Here is a 19,264-nt window from a genome sequence, read left to right as displayed (position 1 = left end):
TATTTGCCGTTTCTAGCATATTTTGGCATTGGGAATTTTGTAAAGGCTTGACTACTTTAGGGTCAGGTTTTACTCCATGACTGCTGATGATATGATCCAAATGGGCCATTTTTTTAGATAAAATTCATCATTTGAGCTCTAATTGACAGATTTGTTTCTTTTAATCTACCGAATAGGCGCTTTATTTTCGTTACGTGTTCTTCTAAGGTTTCTGCGTGAATTACTATATCATCAAATTAGACCAATAACTCAACGCCCTGCAATCCTAAGAGAACTGGGTCCATAATTCGCTGAAAGGTTGCCGGAAAATTTTTGAACCCATAGTCATTCTCATATATTCTTAATGCCCATGCAAATGTGCAAAAGTACTTTCAAAATATCTTTGCAGAATTTAATTCGATTTGATGAAAGCCGCTAGCTAAATCAAAATTGCAACGTGCAGAGCCTTCTCAAAATGATCCATGCTTTTTGTAATATTTTAAAGTGAAAATGTTTCATCTACAGTTTTTTCATTCAACAATCAGAAATCAATACTACTTTGTATTTTATTTTTCCTTCATGGTCTAACTTTTTTGGAATTATCAACTTGGGAAACTATAGGGTGATTTCGAGTGTACAATAGCATCTTCTGTTAACATCCTATTCATGACAATTTCGTGACGCGATTGAGTACAAAGTGTGGTGGAAATTTCTTCTACATACCGTAAGTAGGTTTTACGTGGGACAAAACTTTGTTTTAAATGCTTGAGTAAATTCTTGATTATATTAAAAAAATGTCCTTGTATCCTTTTTCGGGCCGTACCATTCAATCGAACAAAATCCGCTTTGACATATTGCGTTTCGCAAATATCTGGTACCGACGATTCTCCATTTATCTATAATATCTTGAAGGAAATCTTTGACCGGCATGGTGTTGCCATAGTAGTTAAGCATATTTACTACCGCTTGTTGTATTGCAAAATACTCGGCCATTGATGTCATCATGACTTTGCTGAAAGTGCGACCAATATTGCCAGCGAATCGTGTTTGACAGCTTTTGTTATGCATTTTGTAAACGGTTGCGATTTATTTATAATAACATTTTTTTAACGAGTGAGTTCAATCGGAAGGAATAACTTAATAGATTAAATTCAAGAAAGAACCCCGGAACATAATTTGTGTTTTAGGGAATGAATTTATAAATGCGTTTGTTTAGATGGAATAGCGTTCTTTACGATACAAGTGGATTTTCTGAACATAATCGCGCGTTGAATACTAATCAGGAGTTGTCTCCGTCGTTCAATACAAAAAGGCATTGAAAGGTTAGAAAGTTGCGCTTAGACAAGAAGCGAATAGAAGGGTTGACGTGTGCAAAAGTATTGGGCCACTATGTTCAGATGTCTCTAGAAGCGTTGCTATGGCAACAACTTCGATTCCTCGCGTTTGTCAATTGTTTAACCTCTCAGATCAAGTCATTTTGAAGTCAAAATGCCGAGACATACGACCCATGAGATTCGGGAAGCTATGTTAAATCTTTCTGAACAAGAGAAGACTTCTCGTGAAATTGCTGCCTCATTGAGAATTGGTAAGAGTACTGTAAATAGATTAATTGAGAAATTCAGTACTACCCAGAGTTTACTGACCTCCCAAGATCCGGTAGATCACGGAAAACGACAATTCGTGTTGACAAGATCATCAAACGCAAATCAACAATTGATATCAAGAAGACAGTTCGGACGCGTTGCTGTTAAGAAACCCTGGATCAGCAAGAAGAATCAGAAGGCCCGATTGAATTTTGCGAAGTAATACCAATACTGGACTCCGGAGCAGTGGGCTAAAGTACTTTTTTCTTACGAATCGAAGTTCAATCTTTTCGGAAGTGATGGTAAGAAGTATGTTCGATGTCCGAAAAATACCAGATACGATTCTCGGTATCAAATTCTAATAGTCAAACACGTCAATAGTCCTAGCAACGAATAGGTCCACTGCACAAGATTGAAGGCATCATGGACAAAGTTATGTATCGAGATATTATGGCAGAAAAAATGTTACCATATTATAGAAGAAAACTACCCAAAAATTGGATTTTCGAGCAAGATAACGATCCGAAATATAATTCGAAGCTGGTTCAGGAATTTTTGAAAGGGCGAAAAGTGAAGCTTCTGGATCATCCAGCTCAATCTCCAGACTTAAATCCGATTGAAAATTTGTGGGACACACTCGGAAGACATGTTGAAACGAAGAAACATTTGAACAAGGATGACTTATGGCGAACTATTCAGGAAGAATGGGAAGAAATACGAAAAACTACGTTAAACGCTTAGTTGATTCAATGCCGCGACGATGTTTTGCTGTAATTGCTGCTAAGCTCTTTTTAATACATTAATAACTTTAATTAATTACTTTAATCATTCTGTGCAGGTATTTATTACCCACGAGTAATTTAATGTGTTGCTAAAATGTAAGTGAACGGACTGACTTTATCTTGTACCTATCACTTAGCAATTATGATTTCGGAATCGCTTTTAATTAAACCACAGATAAAATTGGAAATATACTGTATCTCGTTTTGTGTTTCATCCAAAAGTGGTAAATTAACGAATAAGAGATTCTTAGAATGGATGAAAATTATTTTTGTCAATTGTTCAGATTTTTATAAAAGGCGCTCAAAAGAACACAGGAGTAATTATAATAGGTACATCAAAATTTACGTTAACATGTTTACTATTGCAAAGGCAAAAGAGGTGTTTTGTCATTGGTTGGATCTCCCTATTTTAATGTAGAACAACCCGGATGCTGTACCGGATGTCAGTATTAATAGAAATTTGTATAAGCGTTTTTTTTTAATAGTAGTAGTGCGATGCAGAGTCCTTGAAAACTGCTCAATCCGTACTTGATCAGTGATATAGAAATTCACGACTTAGACAAAAGTGGTCTTTCATTTAGAAATATTTTGTGTTGATACAAAAGACGTGACTTAGACAAGGTAGTTCGTACTTTGTAGCTCGAATAGGAAAAAGTCACAGGAAGCCAAATTGGGTGAATTCACTTGATTTGGCTCCCTGCGACTTTTTGCTATTCGGTCGACTCAAGAAACCGCTCCGCGGATCGCATTACAGAATCCGAGATGAGGTCATGGAAAAATCGAAGATGGCTCCGATGGCTATACCGCGAACGAGGCGTTTCGAGGCTTGGATCAAGAACTGTGGGTTGCAGTTATTTGGGAGTACTTTGAAGTGGACAATATCGATTATGATGAATAAACTTGTATTTTCTATTTAAAAAATAAAGTCCTCAAACTTTTTGATCAAGGTGGTATATCTAAAGGGGATTATTTTAAAAGGGAGACAATAGTTATTGATCTATAAATCAATATTCTTAGAGAAAAATAAAGTCACCTTTTTGTTTTTAAACAAACCTCTTATTTTCCCTCTACCGCGACTTTAAGTAATTAGTTGTCTTTTTGATTCGCGCGACTCTCGTTATTGCATTTAAAACAACATCTAGTTTCGCTTTTTTATTCATAGTCAAATTTCAGTGAATAGAGTACACGATTGACTGGAATTTTCTTTTCGGTTTTTATGCGAATCATCTATAGAAATAAGGAACACAGAAGAAGATTAAACAATTTAAATTGATATTTATGATCTTAGTTAAGAATTTTACCTTTTAAAAATTTTCCTTGATTTTTTAGATTTGGCTTTATTTGAGTAGCTTCTGCTTGAGGAACTAAATTATGTTGATTGTTTTGTTTGATCATTTATCTGAGAATGCTATTGTCAACTTTATCAAGTTGATTTGTTATTTCTGGAACGATTTCAGTAGATTACCCTTTAGAATCTGAACTATGTTGAGGGTTAATGAATTATCTGCGAATGCCATTATAAGCTTGATCAAGTTGATTTATTATTGAAACGTTTAGAACAAAAGCTGAAAATAATTGCGCTTTAATTAGATACCAATCTTTGTGACTTAAACTACTCAATATTATCAGTATTATCATCTCTTGATACCGCTAAATCTAAATCAGTTGTTAAAGTTACTGTACTGAAGTTTTCTACTGGAAATAAATATGGCTTTGAAGGTAAGATCATGAATATTTGATTTTCTGTAGCTGGCTCTATCAAAGAACGTTGTACTTTCATCAGATAAAGTCAATACTTATTCGGTAAAAATATAATCTCTTTCCAACGCTTGAGTTGATTGAACTCATTCGTCACGCATAGTTGCTACTTGCTCTAATACGATAAGATCTATCGGAATGCTGTCTTCATAATAATCATCTCGGAGAAGCTCAAAGTTTACCTCTTCTACTCACCTATTTCGAGGCTTGACATTTTCACTGCAGCTAAATTTTAATTATTTTTTATTAGAAATTCGAAATCGTCTTTTATTGTTTTCAGTTTTCATTTAGGAACTTCTTTTTTGTCATAAAAATCTTTGAGCGAATGAAAAAAGATATTTTCAAAGGCTGGGTAGTTTGTAACCTTGTAGACTGTACGTTAACTTTTCTCTACTTCGTCCAATTCAGAGCATTTGAAATGAGCTAAGAAAAATTGAACGAAATTCATAACAATTTGATGAAATGCCTAAGGATTAAAGGTGTGGTTAAAGGAAATTAGGAGAAATCTATTAAAAACTTTAAAAATCGATTGAATAAATTAGAAATGAGTGCATTTGCAAGAAAAAATCAAGAAAAATAATTCAAGTGAATTTCAAAGAATTAAAAGAATTGAGGGTGAAATTAAAAACTTCCAATCTCTTCAAATGAATTGGGGAAAGATTTTTCAATAAAAAAATTAATTGTTTGCAATAAAATTTGAGAAAATTGAAAGGAATTAGGGGGAATAAGAAGAATTCGATAAAATTTATAAAAAATCAAGTCTTGTTTAAAAACAATCAAGAGAATTCAAAATAATTCAAACATATGGAAATATTTATTATCTTCTACGAAGTTTAGAAAAACTAAAGAGAATTAGAAAGAATTTGAAGAAATGACTAAGAATTTGAAGCGAGTTTTCAAGACTTCACGATGAATGAAAAACTTTTTAAAAATCCATTGAATTTTGTAGAATTTAAAAAGATTCAAAAGAATCAAAAAGAATTTTTCAAGATTGAGGGAAAATTCCAAATGAGTTGCAGAAAAATTTCATAAATCTGTAAAACGCTACAAAGTCCCTCACTGCTCGTGAATAAATGCTTCAAAATCCTTTACAATATTATAATATCCTGTCAAGTTTTATGAAATTCGATATTTCTAGATATGCTGAAAAATGTAATTAAATACCTGTGAAGCCTTCAAAGTCCGTAAATATCATTGATATAATTGGGAAATCTTACAAAGATCCCTTATATTCTTCTAAAATATCTTAAAACATTACAGGTCCTGTAAAATTCTTCTATATCTTCAGGAGCTGTAGAAAATTCCTTGAAACCGATTGCGAAATATCTGAAATCCTTGAAATTGTTAAAACCCTTAAGATTGTTGAAATTTTAAAAAAATGCCTGAGTATCTTTTAAAATAGCCTAATATATTTAAAATACTTTCAAGTTCCACTGAATTACCTCATTCAATTTAAAATTTCTAAAATCCCTTGAAATTTGTTGAAACTCTCATGTATATGAAAATATCAAAAACTTCTTTTCTTAATTATTCCTCAGGATCAATTTGAAAAAATAATTCCAAATTTCCTTAAACCTTATAAACACCTGTAAAATTAGAAAAGGAAATTTAATTTTATAGATCCTGTGAAATCATACACACCTTCAAATTTCTAGAAACTGCTTTATCCCGAAACATTTTAGTGAATTCAAAATGCCTTTAAATGATTGGAATAAAGTTCAAAAGATTTTAAATCTTTTAAAATTCTCACAGTTATTTCAAATCTGTTGACATCCTACAAAATACCTTTCTGCATGGACAAACAATCAGATCATTATCCTCTAACCGCCATTAAACCTTCTCTTTTCTATAAACCATACTTGGCCCATCACTTTACTCGCACATTTAATTCCTTTCCTTAACCGCACCTCGTTTTCCCCTTCTACCTCAAAAAAAAAACCTAGGTAACAGAACGCCTCCAGAATTATCACTTTTTTCCGTTCATCTTTAAAACGCAATTTGTTTTGTTCTTTCTATTTGTGTTATTTACGTTGACCGTCAAGTCTTTTGCTTTCACATACTGTTCGAAGATTCTTATCATTGGGTTTATCCCCCTCGCACCCTCTTATTTACCGAGTCAAGTGCTCGTTCTGAATCTACGAAAAAATCGACATGTTTCCCTTTCTTTCCCCTGAAATTCATGTTAAGAAAGTATTTAAGTACTTATATCTTCTATATAGTTCCTACTTCTATTCTAAATCCCATCTGATTTTGTGCGATACTTTCTATTCGTTCTCCCCAATTTCTTGACAAGCGGTGACCACTGGTCTTTTAATCCACTCTTTCACCCACCCTGGTCCTCTTTAGACTTTGTTTCAGATCTTCCACATCCTTTCCATAAACCATTCATCATGATTTATCGCTTCGTTCTCTATCCTATCTTCTCCTGTAGCCTTGTTTCCTTTATCCTATTTATCTATTTAGCCACTTCTTCTTTAGTTATTTCCTTTCCTTCCTCCATTTCTCCCCGGACTATCCACTTTCCCCTTTGATCTTATTTTGCTCTTCCCCTAATAGCACCTTGAAATAATCCATCCATTCATCTATTTCTATTTCTGCTTTCCTCACTGTCTTTTTCTTTTCAGCATCTTCTCATTTTCTCCTGTTATACTCACCCTTCTTCACTTCAACTTTTCTTCATTTTCTTACACACTTTTTCATTCTTTCTTTATTCTTTTAGCATTCCTCGTCTCTCCAGATTTTATTTCCCTCTTCTCAATTTTCTTCAGTACTCACCTCATTCCTAGCCTTCTTTATCGAAGCCGTTAACCTTTTAAGTAACAAGTCTTCTCCTTTTTGTTTTTTATACCTAACCTTCTTTTTTTCCACCTTATGTTCAAAGTTTTTTAATTTTACTATCCCCTAGACTCCTATTTTCGTGTTTCTTTCTCCCTCTGTAAAGCTTACCAATGCCTCCTTTCAGGGTAGCTATGACTGGTAAGTGTTTCGACTCTACCACATGGCCCCGCTACCATCATATTCCTATAATATGCCGCATTCTCCATTCAGCCAAGATGTAGTATATTACTGTTGTTCGTTTCCTATGATTGTGATCTCCCCTGCCTCATCTCCTTTCATACTGCCATTACATATAAACCATCTCGTTTTTCCTATCATGTCTAGTAAACCTCTTCCCTCCCGTTTCATCTCCCTATATTTGGAGCTTCTTATATATGCCATCTTTTTTTCATACCAAATCCATCTTCTCTGTTCTCCTTTTTACCGCTAAATATTTTCTAACCCATGAGACCATGCCGCCCATCACTCTTCCTTAAACGTGTTCTTTTCTGGCTTTTCGCATCGTTTACATACTACCTTTTTGTAACAACATTTTTATCCCCTTAGAGCCCTGCTTATCTGTCCAGGGTTTACACATCATGATAAGCTCCCATTTTTAGAACTACCCCCAAAGTCCTTTATTCTTGTTCTTCAATCCTGACACTTTGCAGAAAGCTATTTCACGTTTCCCTCTTGCCTTTCCTCTTAATTTCTTTTCTCCCCCTTCCGTTCGCAATCACCTATGTTTTCTCTTTATAAACTTTATTCTCTTCCTTTCCCCTACCTTTTTCTAAACTTTTTTCTATTTTTCATGTCTTCTAATTTTTCGTCCCAGCACTATTTCTCACCATTTATCCATAAAATTTCTCTCCCTCTGCACAAGATTTGTCCTTTTTTCCTCTATATTCACGTCCTCCTTTCTATTTGCAATTTCCTTTTGTTCTCCCTCTATGTCAAAGCTTCAAATCTTTCCCTTTTTCCTCTCGATAATCTTTTTTGGTCATAATTTTCTTTTTTGTCTTCTCACTCCCCAATTTTACTTTCACCAATATTCTTTAAATTTCTTTCAGCCTGTTGTTAAATCTTTTACTCTCACTTTGCACGTTCTTTTCATTTCCTTTTGCTACTTCTCTATTCAGTGTTTCTTTTACCATATGCTTATTTCTGATTTCTAAGTTGCTTACTTGTTATTCCAACTATTTTATTTCACTATTCTCTTACCATCCTTACTTTTTACCTTACATCGTTTCCTCGCTTATTTGTGGCCCTATTCATACTATTGAAGCTTTTTCTTGTTTCCTCACTAAGTCCTTTTGTAAGAGATTTAAATTTTTTTAACATTCCAAGTCGCGCTTGCCTTTTTTCATTCGTCCAAACTTCTATTCTTAACTGATAACTGAATCGTTCCTTGCCACCATTTTCTTCCTCGTCGTCTTTTAGAACCTTTCATCACCGCTGTTGTCACTGCAAACAACATCCCCCTTTCCCCCACTGTGCGCTACTCTGCGGACTTCGCGTCGTCAGCATCCTACGTTATCCAATGCTCTGTGACACATTTGCCTTCACTCAACCTTCTTCCTTTAAACCTAATCTATACACTCTTGGCCCTTTCTAATTCCAGACACCCTTATTCTCTCACCCAAAGCTAAAAACCTAAGACTTGACACAAAAGAGATGTGTCACGATCGCTGCCGGAAACGTAAGCCAATATGCACTTTAAATTTTATGCTTTCCCTTATTTTTTATTAGGAGGGAAGTGTATTTATAATAATTAATCGGGATTAAATAAGAATATAATATTTATTCAACTCGAAGAACAAAAATACAATCATTAAACCTCGAATTTTCTTTCAGACTGATCTTCGATATTCCGTAATGAACAAAAAGAAGACATACATAAGGATAGTAAAAGATGTGGTACATGTAGTGGATCCTAAATAACACGCGTAGACTTATCGCAAAACGAAAATGATTTAAACTAAAATTAATTAGATGACACAAAATATAATACATTTTTAATATAATAAGCAAGCAAAGAGAACCAGAGGATTAAAAAGTGATAGGGGAGAAAAGATGTACAAGATTTGCGAGATTCAGATTGGGAAAGGAGGCAAAGGAGGGAATGTATTGGCCGGAAGCAAGAACAAAAATACAGTATCTGTGTTCGGGAGTATCGCGGGGGAAAATTGATAGAAACTGAAATATTATTTGCAAATTTTTTTCGCTATATTTTGGTGTTGCTTTTTCAGGAAGTGACTTTAAAATATAACAAAAATATAATAATAAACTAGATTTATCGTGATATAAAGGTATATTCTAAGGACGTCTTAAAGAGGATAAGCTGCGGGTGGTGAGCGCGATGAGACAATTGAGTGTACTGAGGCATATGAATCATGTGAGTTTATGGATTGTTCTGAATCATGTGAGCGCATTGAGAAAGGGGATTCCGGTGCCATCGGTGTTTCTGGTAAGACACCAGGGGGTATTATGGCAAAACGAGACCGTTTTTTCCAATATTTATGACCCAATGGGTAATCTCTAAGCGATATATCAATATCTGCTACCAGTACAATGTTCCTGGCCACGTCATCAGTTATAAGCACTTCGCCTGGTTCATATTCTTCTCCGTTCTGAACCACGAAAGAGCAAGCCTGTCCAGCGAACATTACTGCAATGATTTTCTGTCCATTGAAATCTGTTAAAACTTTATGTTTAGTGCCTGATTTCAACTGGAAGTAGCTAAAGGTTTGCTGTTGAGTAATATAGCGTATATTTTTAACTTCAAGAGTTATGATAGGAAGTGTTGGCTTTTTCTTGCCTGGCCAGATCTTCCACTTTGGTGCTGTAAAAAGAAAGTACTTATGTAATAGTGTTTGCTAGAGATTTTTTATTTTAAATGATATTTTTGAAACCAAAAAAATTCCGAAGTTCGAAAAACATATTTTTTTTTAATTAAGAGAGTACGAAAATATAATTGATTTTGTCCGTAAGGCCAATTTTCATGTTGATTTCAAGGTCAAGATGATCTTTTATATAGAAAATCCATTTTTTAGTGCAAATTTTACTGGAGCGGAAAATTTTACGTCAATTATGTGATATGAAAATCTTGGTTTTAAGACCATTGAGAGCACAAAAATCAGGGTCAAATGTTCAAAAAATGATTAGATTTGTTCAAGATGCTTTTAAAAAAAGTCAGTAAGATGTCTACGGACTCAGAAAGAACGGGTAATTGTGCGTGAAAATTGGTATTTTAAAATCTTTTATTTTTACATTTAGAAGGCCAAGTTTAAGGACCATTATATAAAAAGCTCTTAGAAGTTTTTCTTTTTAATTTAATGGTTTTTTAGCAATCTAAACGTTAAAGGTGTCTTCAAGAAGTACGAGATAAGCTGCACAAATTTCAAGAATGTTGACGAACTTGACCTTCAAGTGTGTTTTTATGGCTTAGGAAGGTTTGGATCATTAAAAAAAAAGTTGCAAAACATGGCAGCACCTTGACCTTACTTTTAGCGTTACCCGAAAACAACGACGTGGACGTAGTAATTTCTGTTTCCTTTGGGGTCCTTCATTATCGTGAGTCCCCTTGCCTCTGACTATTGTTTTTGTCATTTCAATTACCCTCGGATTAACTGCTCGAGCTTGGCTCCGTTGTCCTAAATACACAAATGCAAACGTACGTCGAAATTTTTGTTTTTGCTCAATGACCCACGACGCATTGAAGCAGGTGGACTCACGATAATGAAGCAATCCAAAGGAAACAAAACTTGCTAGTTTGAATGTATGAGACCAATTTTTGGGAAAAATAACTCGTTTTTTGTTTTCACCTTAGGTCTAGAAATTTAAATTTAAATAATGATATATCCATTAAGTGAAAAAAGTCAATGCATTTCCCCATAAATTATAGCCTTTTCAAAAATGGAATGCAGAGAATGTATACATATATACCATAAAGTAAATTTAAGTGAAGTAACATCGTGATAGTTAATTAAATATAAGAGAGATGGAAGAACATAATGTGATGCTTTTCAGTTGTTGCTCATATTTTTAATTTTAATTTTAAGCTAGCACTGAAAACGAATGAAAAAATTGTATCTCTGAAGTGTAGAAAAAATATTTTTTATATTAAATAAAGATAATCAATGAAAGTTTGTGCAGACCACATATTTGTGGTCCGCTCCAAAGTTAAACGTTAGGAACTGAGAATATTACTGGTTTAAATTTATGTAAGTTGGCAGTAACATAAGTTTTATGAAAGATACTAAGATTTTGAAATTTTCAAAAGTTTACCAAATGTTTCGATAATATCCCGCGTGGAAAAGGTTTAATGAGTGAAATATGGCTCAACAATGGCATACCATAAGCGTGGGGAAAACGTGGTTTTAGCGTGGAGTAAGCGTGGCTCAAGATTGGGTCAATGTTCACCCACAGTTGTTCCACGGTTATGAACAATAGATCAAGCATTGGCTAATAGCCCCTCTGCCATGCTTCGCTCACCGTCGAACGTGATTTGATTGAAATTGAACTTTGGCAAAATTATCAAAGATGGACACAATCTACTGAATTTTCCTCACTTTTTAGAAAGGATTGGTGAATACATGTTTTCTTTTATTGGTCTCTGCGCAATTTTTTTGAGAACCCGCGTGAAAGAAGTTCAAAATGTAAACCTCAGGTTTGCCAATAGTCTACAAGTTTCTAAATGATCAGTTCACTACCCGGGAGTACAGGGTCGCGCACTCGATAGATTATCACGCCATTTGCAAGAAAATTTTAAGAATTTAAATTGTAGCAACTGCCGCAAAAACTACCAATGACAAGACAAAGATCCGGATGAACGAAATAGCACACTAGGTATCTTACCACGTATTCCACAAGAACTATTTTAAAGTTTAAATTCTTCCAACAGTCCAAATAACATAAAATTGTGAGTCAATGATCCGGGTGACTAGATTAAGCAGCAGATCGTTTAATACATATTCTACAGGAGCTTTTAAAAAATCTAAAGTTTGTGAATAACGAAAACAATTCTAAATGGCGAGTCGACGACCCGCGTGCCAATTGCCAAAATAACTAACAACGATGAGCCGAAGATCTGGGTGAACAAATATGCGCATTAGGTAGTTTAGGATGTATTCTATAAGAACTTTTTTAAAACGTAGATTGTTCCAACTGCCAAAATAACCAAAAGTTTGGAATCGATGATCTGGATACACCAGATCGAGCGCCAGGTAGTTTAATACGTATTCGAAATGCTGAGTCGACGACACAGGTACAACGGGTCGTGCACCAAGTAGCTTATCATGCATTCCAGAAGAACTTTACCAAAATTAAAATTGCCTTAACGACCCAAATAAGTTTCAATTGTAAGACAACGATCGGTGTTGACCGGAGAATGCAACACGTAGCTTAGCACGTATTCAACTAGAAGGTTTTCAAAATTCACATTGTTACAAAAGACAAAATAACTGCCAGATGATATAAACACCAGAAATAAACACTGAAGAACTGTGCGAATGAAATTTTGAACGACTTGGTGCACGATCCAAAGCACCCGGGTTGTTGGCTCGCTATTTGAAATTTGTTGAGCTAATGCAAAAATTAAATTTTTTTAAGTTCCTTTAGAAATCTAGATAAGGTAACTGATGCGAAATATGGTACAACCCAACCATCTACTTACTGTTTGGAATTTTTTTGAATATTGACAATATTTAAATATAAAAAGTTCTCGCGAATGATCTTTTAATAACCTGGTGCACAATCCGGCGCACCGGGTCGTCAAGTCACGATTGGCACTTATTCTTAAAGACGACACAATATTAATTCTTTGAAAGTTTTCGTATAATACGTGCTAAACTGCCTGGAGCTCGATCCGGTTCACCCAGATCGTCGACTCACTATTGGTAGTTATTTTGGCAGTTAGCACAATTTAAAGTCTTAAAAAGTTCTTTTAGAATACGTGCTGAATTACTTGGGCGCGACTTGGTGCACCCGGATCGTCTACTAACAATCTTAAGTTATTTTGGCTGCTGAAACAATTTAAATTTTAAAAAAGTTTTTGTAGAATACGAGCTAAGTTAGCTGGTGCTCAATCCGGTGTACCCGAATCGGTAACTTCTCATTGGTAGTTATTTTTGCAGTTGATACAATTTAATTTCTTATAAAGTTCTCGCAAAATACGCGATCAACTACCTGGTGCTTCACCTGTTGCACCCGGGTCGTTCACTCATCATTTGGAATTGTTTCCAATATTCAAAGAATAATTTTTTTTAAATTTTGTCATAGAATACATAATAAACTACCTGATGCTCGATATGCTGCACCCGGAACGTCAACTCATAATTTTTAGTTAATTTTCCTGTTGAAATAATCAAATTTTCAAAAAGATCTTGTAGAATACGTGCTATCCTACCTGGTGCGCGATTCGCTTCATCTGGATCTCCGGCTCATCATCGGTAGTTATTTTGGTAGTTGACACAATTTCAAATGTCAAAAAGTTTTCGTAAAATACGTATTAAACTATCTGGTGCTCGATCCATCACACCCGATCGTCGAATGACAATTGTAGCTATTTTGGCTGTTGGAACAATTGAAATGTTGAAAAGGCTCTTCTAGATTACGTGGTGAGATACCTGGTACGCAATCCGTTTCACGCGGATCCTCGAATCACGATTTTAAATTGTTTTCGTTATGCAGCAAATTTAAATTTGCCAAATTTCTCGTAAAATACGTATTAAGCTAATTGGTGCTCGATCTGGTGCATCCAAACCGTCGACGTAGCAATAGTAGTTATTTTGCAGTTGACACAATTTAAATTCTTATAAACTTCTCGCAGAATGCGTGCTAAACTGCCTGATGTGCGACCTGGTGCACACGGGTCATCGACTAGCCATTTGGATTCGTTTTCGTTATTTATAAAATTTTAATTTTTAAGAAATTCTTGTAGAATACGCATTAAACTATATGGTGCTCGATCCGTTTCACCTGGATCTTCGACTTACAATTTTTAGTTATTTTTGCTGTTCGCACAATTTAGATTTCAACAAAGTTCTCATGGAATACTCGTTAAAATACCTGGTGAGTAACCCGGTGCAGTCGGGTCGTTGGCTTATCGTGAGTAGTTGTTTTGGCAGTTGGCACAATTTAAAGTTTTTAAAAGTTCTTGTATAATACGTGCTAATCTACCTGGTGCGCGACCCGGTGCATCCGGGTAGTGAACTTATCCTTTAGAGACGTGCACACTATTGGGAAACCTGAGGTTTTCATTTTGAACGGATGCTAGTTTTCTCTGACACTTACATGTACTTAAGGATATTCTTTTGTGTCTCCTTGGCATTGGAGAGAAACAGGAGCATGGCTTTTGCCATGCTTCTATTCTTTGCTGATTCATGCTATAGTCAGATATTTCTAAGTGTCATGCCATGTTTGAGGCATGCAAACTTTTTTCACGCGAGTTTTTTAAAAAATTGCGCAGAGTCCAATGAAACATTCACTAGCACTTGCATTGTAAAACTAAAAGCCTTTTTCTGAACATTATTATACATCTAAATAAAACCTACATGATTTTTCACTCTGAAAGTTCAGACAATTAATTCCAAAACACCTTAAGATTTTCTCAATACAATCTTTTACAATGACAAATTTCAGATATTAATCATCATATTAGTTATATATTAAAATACATTATTTACCTTAAAAATAATATTGTTTAGACTCAATCCATACAATTCTTAAATAAACTTCAACAGGATAATTTCTACCAAATAAAATCTTATGGAGGCAAACTTATCAAACAATCTGTCAAAAAGTTATGCTACTTAGAGAATAAATAAACATCATTACCTGGATTACATAATGAAAGTTTGATAGAACATCTATTGACAAATTAATATAATTTCGAAAAATGTAAAACAGGTTCTATCCTTGGAGGGTAAATATGCTATGCCCTACAATAAGAAAAAATTTCCGCTTACAGGTTACATCTTGGGTGTAAAAAATAAACCCCTTAGGATCTCTGAAAAAGAACTAAACGACCTTGCAGATAATTTGGCATTCGATAAAAAAAAAAACATTTAACCTCTGTCGTAATCTGGGATCCTGATTAAAAATTATTAGAATCCAAGTTTAAAGAAAGAAAAGATTGTAAAATAAATTTTCCTAAGCCTTCTAATAACGAAATCAGACAAAGGAAACGTCACAGTTATCATATAAAAAGAAGGCTACATACAAAAATGTTATCACTTTCAGCAGATAAAAATACTTGTGAAATTAATAGAAATCGTACAAATAAAATCCAGAATTATCTCAACATAATAATGAAAGAATGGTGTTTGGACACTGCCATTAATAAAATAACTTTTAATTTTCTATAGATGCACAAATAGTTTACCACCACTGATTTATAGTTTAATTAAATTACACAAAGAAGACAAACCAGCTAGACTGGCAACTTCATTCATCCGTTCACCACAATATAATTTTTCATAATATTTAAAATCAGTCCTTTGCAATATCACAAATAAATCAAAATATACCATGAAAAAATAATTGGGAATTTATAAATAAAATTAAGCATTGCAATGTACCAAAAGACTATTAAGTTTCTTTACTTGACGCTGCGTCTATGTTTTCTAAAATTGACCCTATCTTAGTTTATGCTTTAATAAATAAAAATGGAATTTAATTAAACCTCACACTAAGTTATCACTTGCACAATTCGATGAGGCTGTTGGATTTTGCCTAGGCAATGCATATCTCCAATTTAATTATAATATTTACAAAAAAAATATATGGAACCCTGATGAGATCCCCATATCATTAGTGGTGTCTGGACTTGTTTTGCAAAATTTAGAAGAGGATATTATCAAAAATAAATCGCTTAGAATTCTTTTTTATTATCCCTACACATAAGACTTTCTCATTTGTCTGCACGAAGATGATATGTTTACAATTCTATCAGATTTCAATCAAAAAGGTGGATCTTTGCAATTCAGTTTAGAAGAATGTGTCAATAAAATAATCAACTTTTTAGACACAACTGTTATTTTAACAAAGGTTATATAGAAACTAATTGGTATCGAAAACGCATAGCTTCAGGACGCACACTCAGTTTTTTATCTAATTGCCACATTTCACATAAAAGAGGTGTTATTTTCTCCTTTGTTGACAGAGCAATAAAAGTGACAGAACCTGAATTTGACAAGAAAAAAATAAATTTCATCTATGAAACCTTAATCAATCAAAATGACGCTTATAAATTTATATCAGATAACATTGAAAAAAGACTTAATTTTATAGAAAACAGAAATTCACAAAAAATTAATAAAAAAGAAAAAACAATAGATTTTTTTAAAGTTATTGTGTTATCATATCACAAAGACCTTTATTTACCTACATTCAGAATATGTGAGAAACTAAGTTTCACAATTATATTCTCTATAAAAAATAAGACTCAAGATATTTTATTGCAGTCTAGTAAGGATAAAATACCTACATTTCAAAAAATCAATCTTATCTACGGAATCAGATGTATAGATTGTGGAAAGTTATATGTAGGACAGACAAAGAGACCCTTAAGGAATAGAATTTCGGAAACAGAGAATATCACAAAATAAAAAACAAAGAAATACAGAATGATCTAAACACACCACTGAGGTTAATAATAAGTTTAATTTTAATAGCGAAAATGTTCGTATTTTTGACCTAGAACGTAATTATCACAGAAAGAACATATTAGAAATGTTTCATATGGCTAAAAATGAAGCTACGGTGAATTTTAGATCAGACACTGAAAATTTAAATATAATTTACCATGATATTATCGAAAAATTCTGTAAACTTTCATAAATTATAAAATCTTAGTAACTTTCGTAAAACTTATCTTACTGACAACTTAGATAAATTTCAACTAGTAATATTTTCAGTTTCTAACCTCCAATTTTTGAAGCGGACCACAAACATGTGGTCTGCACAAACTTTTTGCAATTATCTTTATTTAACTTAAAAAAGATGTTTTCCACCCTTATAAAATACAATTGTTTAAATTAATTTTCAATGTTACCTTAAAATTGAAAACATGAGTTCTACTTCACCTGGAGTTTGTAATACCTATTGAAAGTATCTGATGCCTTTGTTCATAATACGCTCATTTTCATGTGTTTTAAATTAGACTTTTCAAGATGATTGTTTAAAAATTCATGCAAATTTTTCACCGCGAAGCTTCTCATAATATGTATTTCCTTCTCTTTTATATTAAATTGAATGTTACAATGTAACTTTACTTTAAATATGTTTACATTCTCTGTATTTTATTCTTAAAGAGGCCATAATTTATGGGGAAATTTATTGACTGTCTTCACCTAAAGTATATAAGTGGAACGATGATCGTGGGGGCTAAAGCGTAAGATTTTTTTGCCCATTCCGGCAAGTTCCGCGTTCAATTCCCGCCTCACGTTCTGGAAGAGCCTCGGCAGCCCATGCGGTGAACACTAGCGTAGCAAGGGATTTGTTCATCTCCGGAGAGTATTGGGACCGCTACCTCTAGAGAAAAGGGTTCTCTCTAAAGTACTTAAAGCTGTTGCTCTTAACGGTTCAAAACCCACCTTAAACTATAGGTAACTTAAAGTATACATCATTATTTGACCTCAAATTTCTAGATCTAAGGCCAAAACAAAAAAGAGAACTGAGAACGTCAACGTCCTTGTTTCTGGGCAACGTTAAAAGTAAGGTTGAGGAGCTTTCATTTTTTGCAACTTTCTCATTTAGAAAAATGACGTTGACCTTCATAAAACATAAAAATACACTTAAGGGCATGCTCTGCGGTGACCACGTGACCAAACGAGTCCTCGGTTAGGAAAATTTTTTTTGGTGTTCACCATGTCCAAAAACAATGATATATCGCTCTCAAACTTTGGGATATAGAAAATGAGACAATAAATTGCGTTTGTATATTTAGTTTGAGTAATAATTTTGAAAAAAATTAACCAAGTAAAAATAAGTGGGTAAAATTATTTTCATTTTTTCGGTGTTCACTACGTCCACATGGATTGAGATATCGTGTTTCAAATTTGACAGATATAATAAAAAGCACTGAAGAACGTTTGTATACATCAATATGTTTATAATTTCAAAGAAAGTTTATTTATACATTTATGAAATAGGATATTACCATTCGAGTTGTAGCACTTTGCAGGTATTTTTAGTTCGATGCATTTCAGATTTTTTACTCCCGTATGTTGAGCACTGACACAAATTTAGGACTAAATCGTCTAAACGCTCTAAAAAATTAACATAAACAATAACTTTTGCAAATTCGTTGCAAATCAACAAATAATTATCTGCACATCAATAACCTGTCATTATTTTCCGAAAATTTTTAGCGACTTATAGCGGAGAGAAAAAGAAAGTTTCAACGTCGATAAGGTCGATATGACGTGGCCAAGTACGCGGATGAAATTTTTGTGTAGAAAGATTTCCATTTTTGTTGCCCTCACTACGTCCACACGGATTGAGCTATCGTGTTCAGGATTTGGAAAGTTATATAAAAAGGACTAAGGAATGTTTTTATATATCGAAATGTTGATAACTAAGAAAAAAGTTTTCTGGCGAAAAACTATAGGGATAGGAAAGAAACTTTGAACGTCGATAAAGTAGATGCCTCCATTTAAAAACATAATTTCCGTCAACCTCAATCCAGTGGCGTAACTAGAAAATGGAGTTCCTTCCCACGAATATTTGTTTATGAGGTTCCTTTCATCAATACGGTTGTTCTTGTAAGTAAGCAATCACCTTAATTAAAAAATTATTGGATATCTCCCGTTTATTAATATTTCCTTTTGATTTCATTGAAATAAATACAATTTATTGGTTATGTGCTCCAGTTCATTTTGAGGTTATGTCAGTGAATAAGAGTTTTTGAAATTTATTTTTAGACGTTATTTCAGGCCTCAGAAATAACGAAAGTATTTAAAACAATAAACATATTGTACAGATTGTGCAAATGGTTATCCCGGGATGAATTTCATGGACTACACGCTGGATCGTTCGCAAAGAGCAATGTGGAGACTGCCCTTTGCTAAAAACACCGATTTTAAAGAAGCCGACGGTTATGTACCTAAAAGTTTCTACAATCTAAGAGACTTTATTTACACCGTTTATTAGCAATTCGTCAAGGTCAGCTCTATCATTTCTCAAACGGAAGTCCCTCCTCCAACCGGACCACTGGATTACAGCTGGGCTATAGGACTACCCATAGGTTTTTGGGGTCGCTGATTATGAACCTGGTGTCCGCTGACGTTTATCGCGTCAGGTTCAAGGTCATTTGAAAGTCAAATCGATAAAAAACGCTGAAAA

At 33.9% G+C, this 19,264-nt stretch overlaps 1 protein-coding gene across 1 annotated transcript in view; it reads right to left on the bottom strand.

The window, feature by feature from the left end:
* Positions 1–8,779: 8,779 nt before the first annotated feature.
* LOC117173732 overlaps positions 8,780–19,264 on the bottom strand; it is a 25,883-nt gene continuing 15,398 nt past the window's right edge. The window contains exon 2 of the mRNA XM_033362376.1: positions 8,780–9,761. Within this exon, the coding sequence (XP_033218267.1) occupies positions 9,247–9,761 (515 nt within the window). The 3' untranslated portion in view covers positions 8,780–9,246. The remainder of the gene's footprint in view (positions 9,762–19,264) is intronic.

This window comes from Belonocnema kinseyi, chromosome 1 (assembly GCF_010883055.1).
Source record: "Belonocnema kinseyi isolate 2016_QV_RU_SX_M_011 chromosome 1, B_treatae_v1, whole genome shotgun sequence".
Taxonomy (NCBI): Eukaryota; Metazoa; Arthropoda; class Insecta; order Hymenoptera; family Cynipidae; genus Belonocnema; species Belonocnema kinseyi.
Note: the sequence above shows the minus strand (reverse complement) of the source record. Positions and strands in the feature narration are given on the sequence as shown.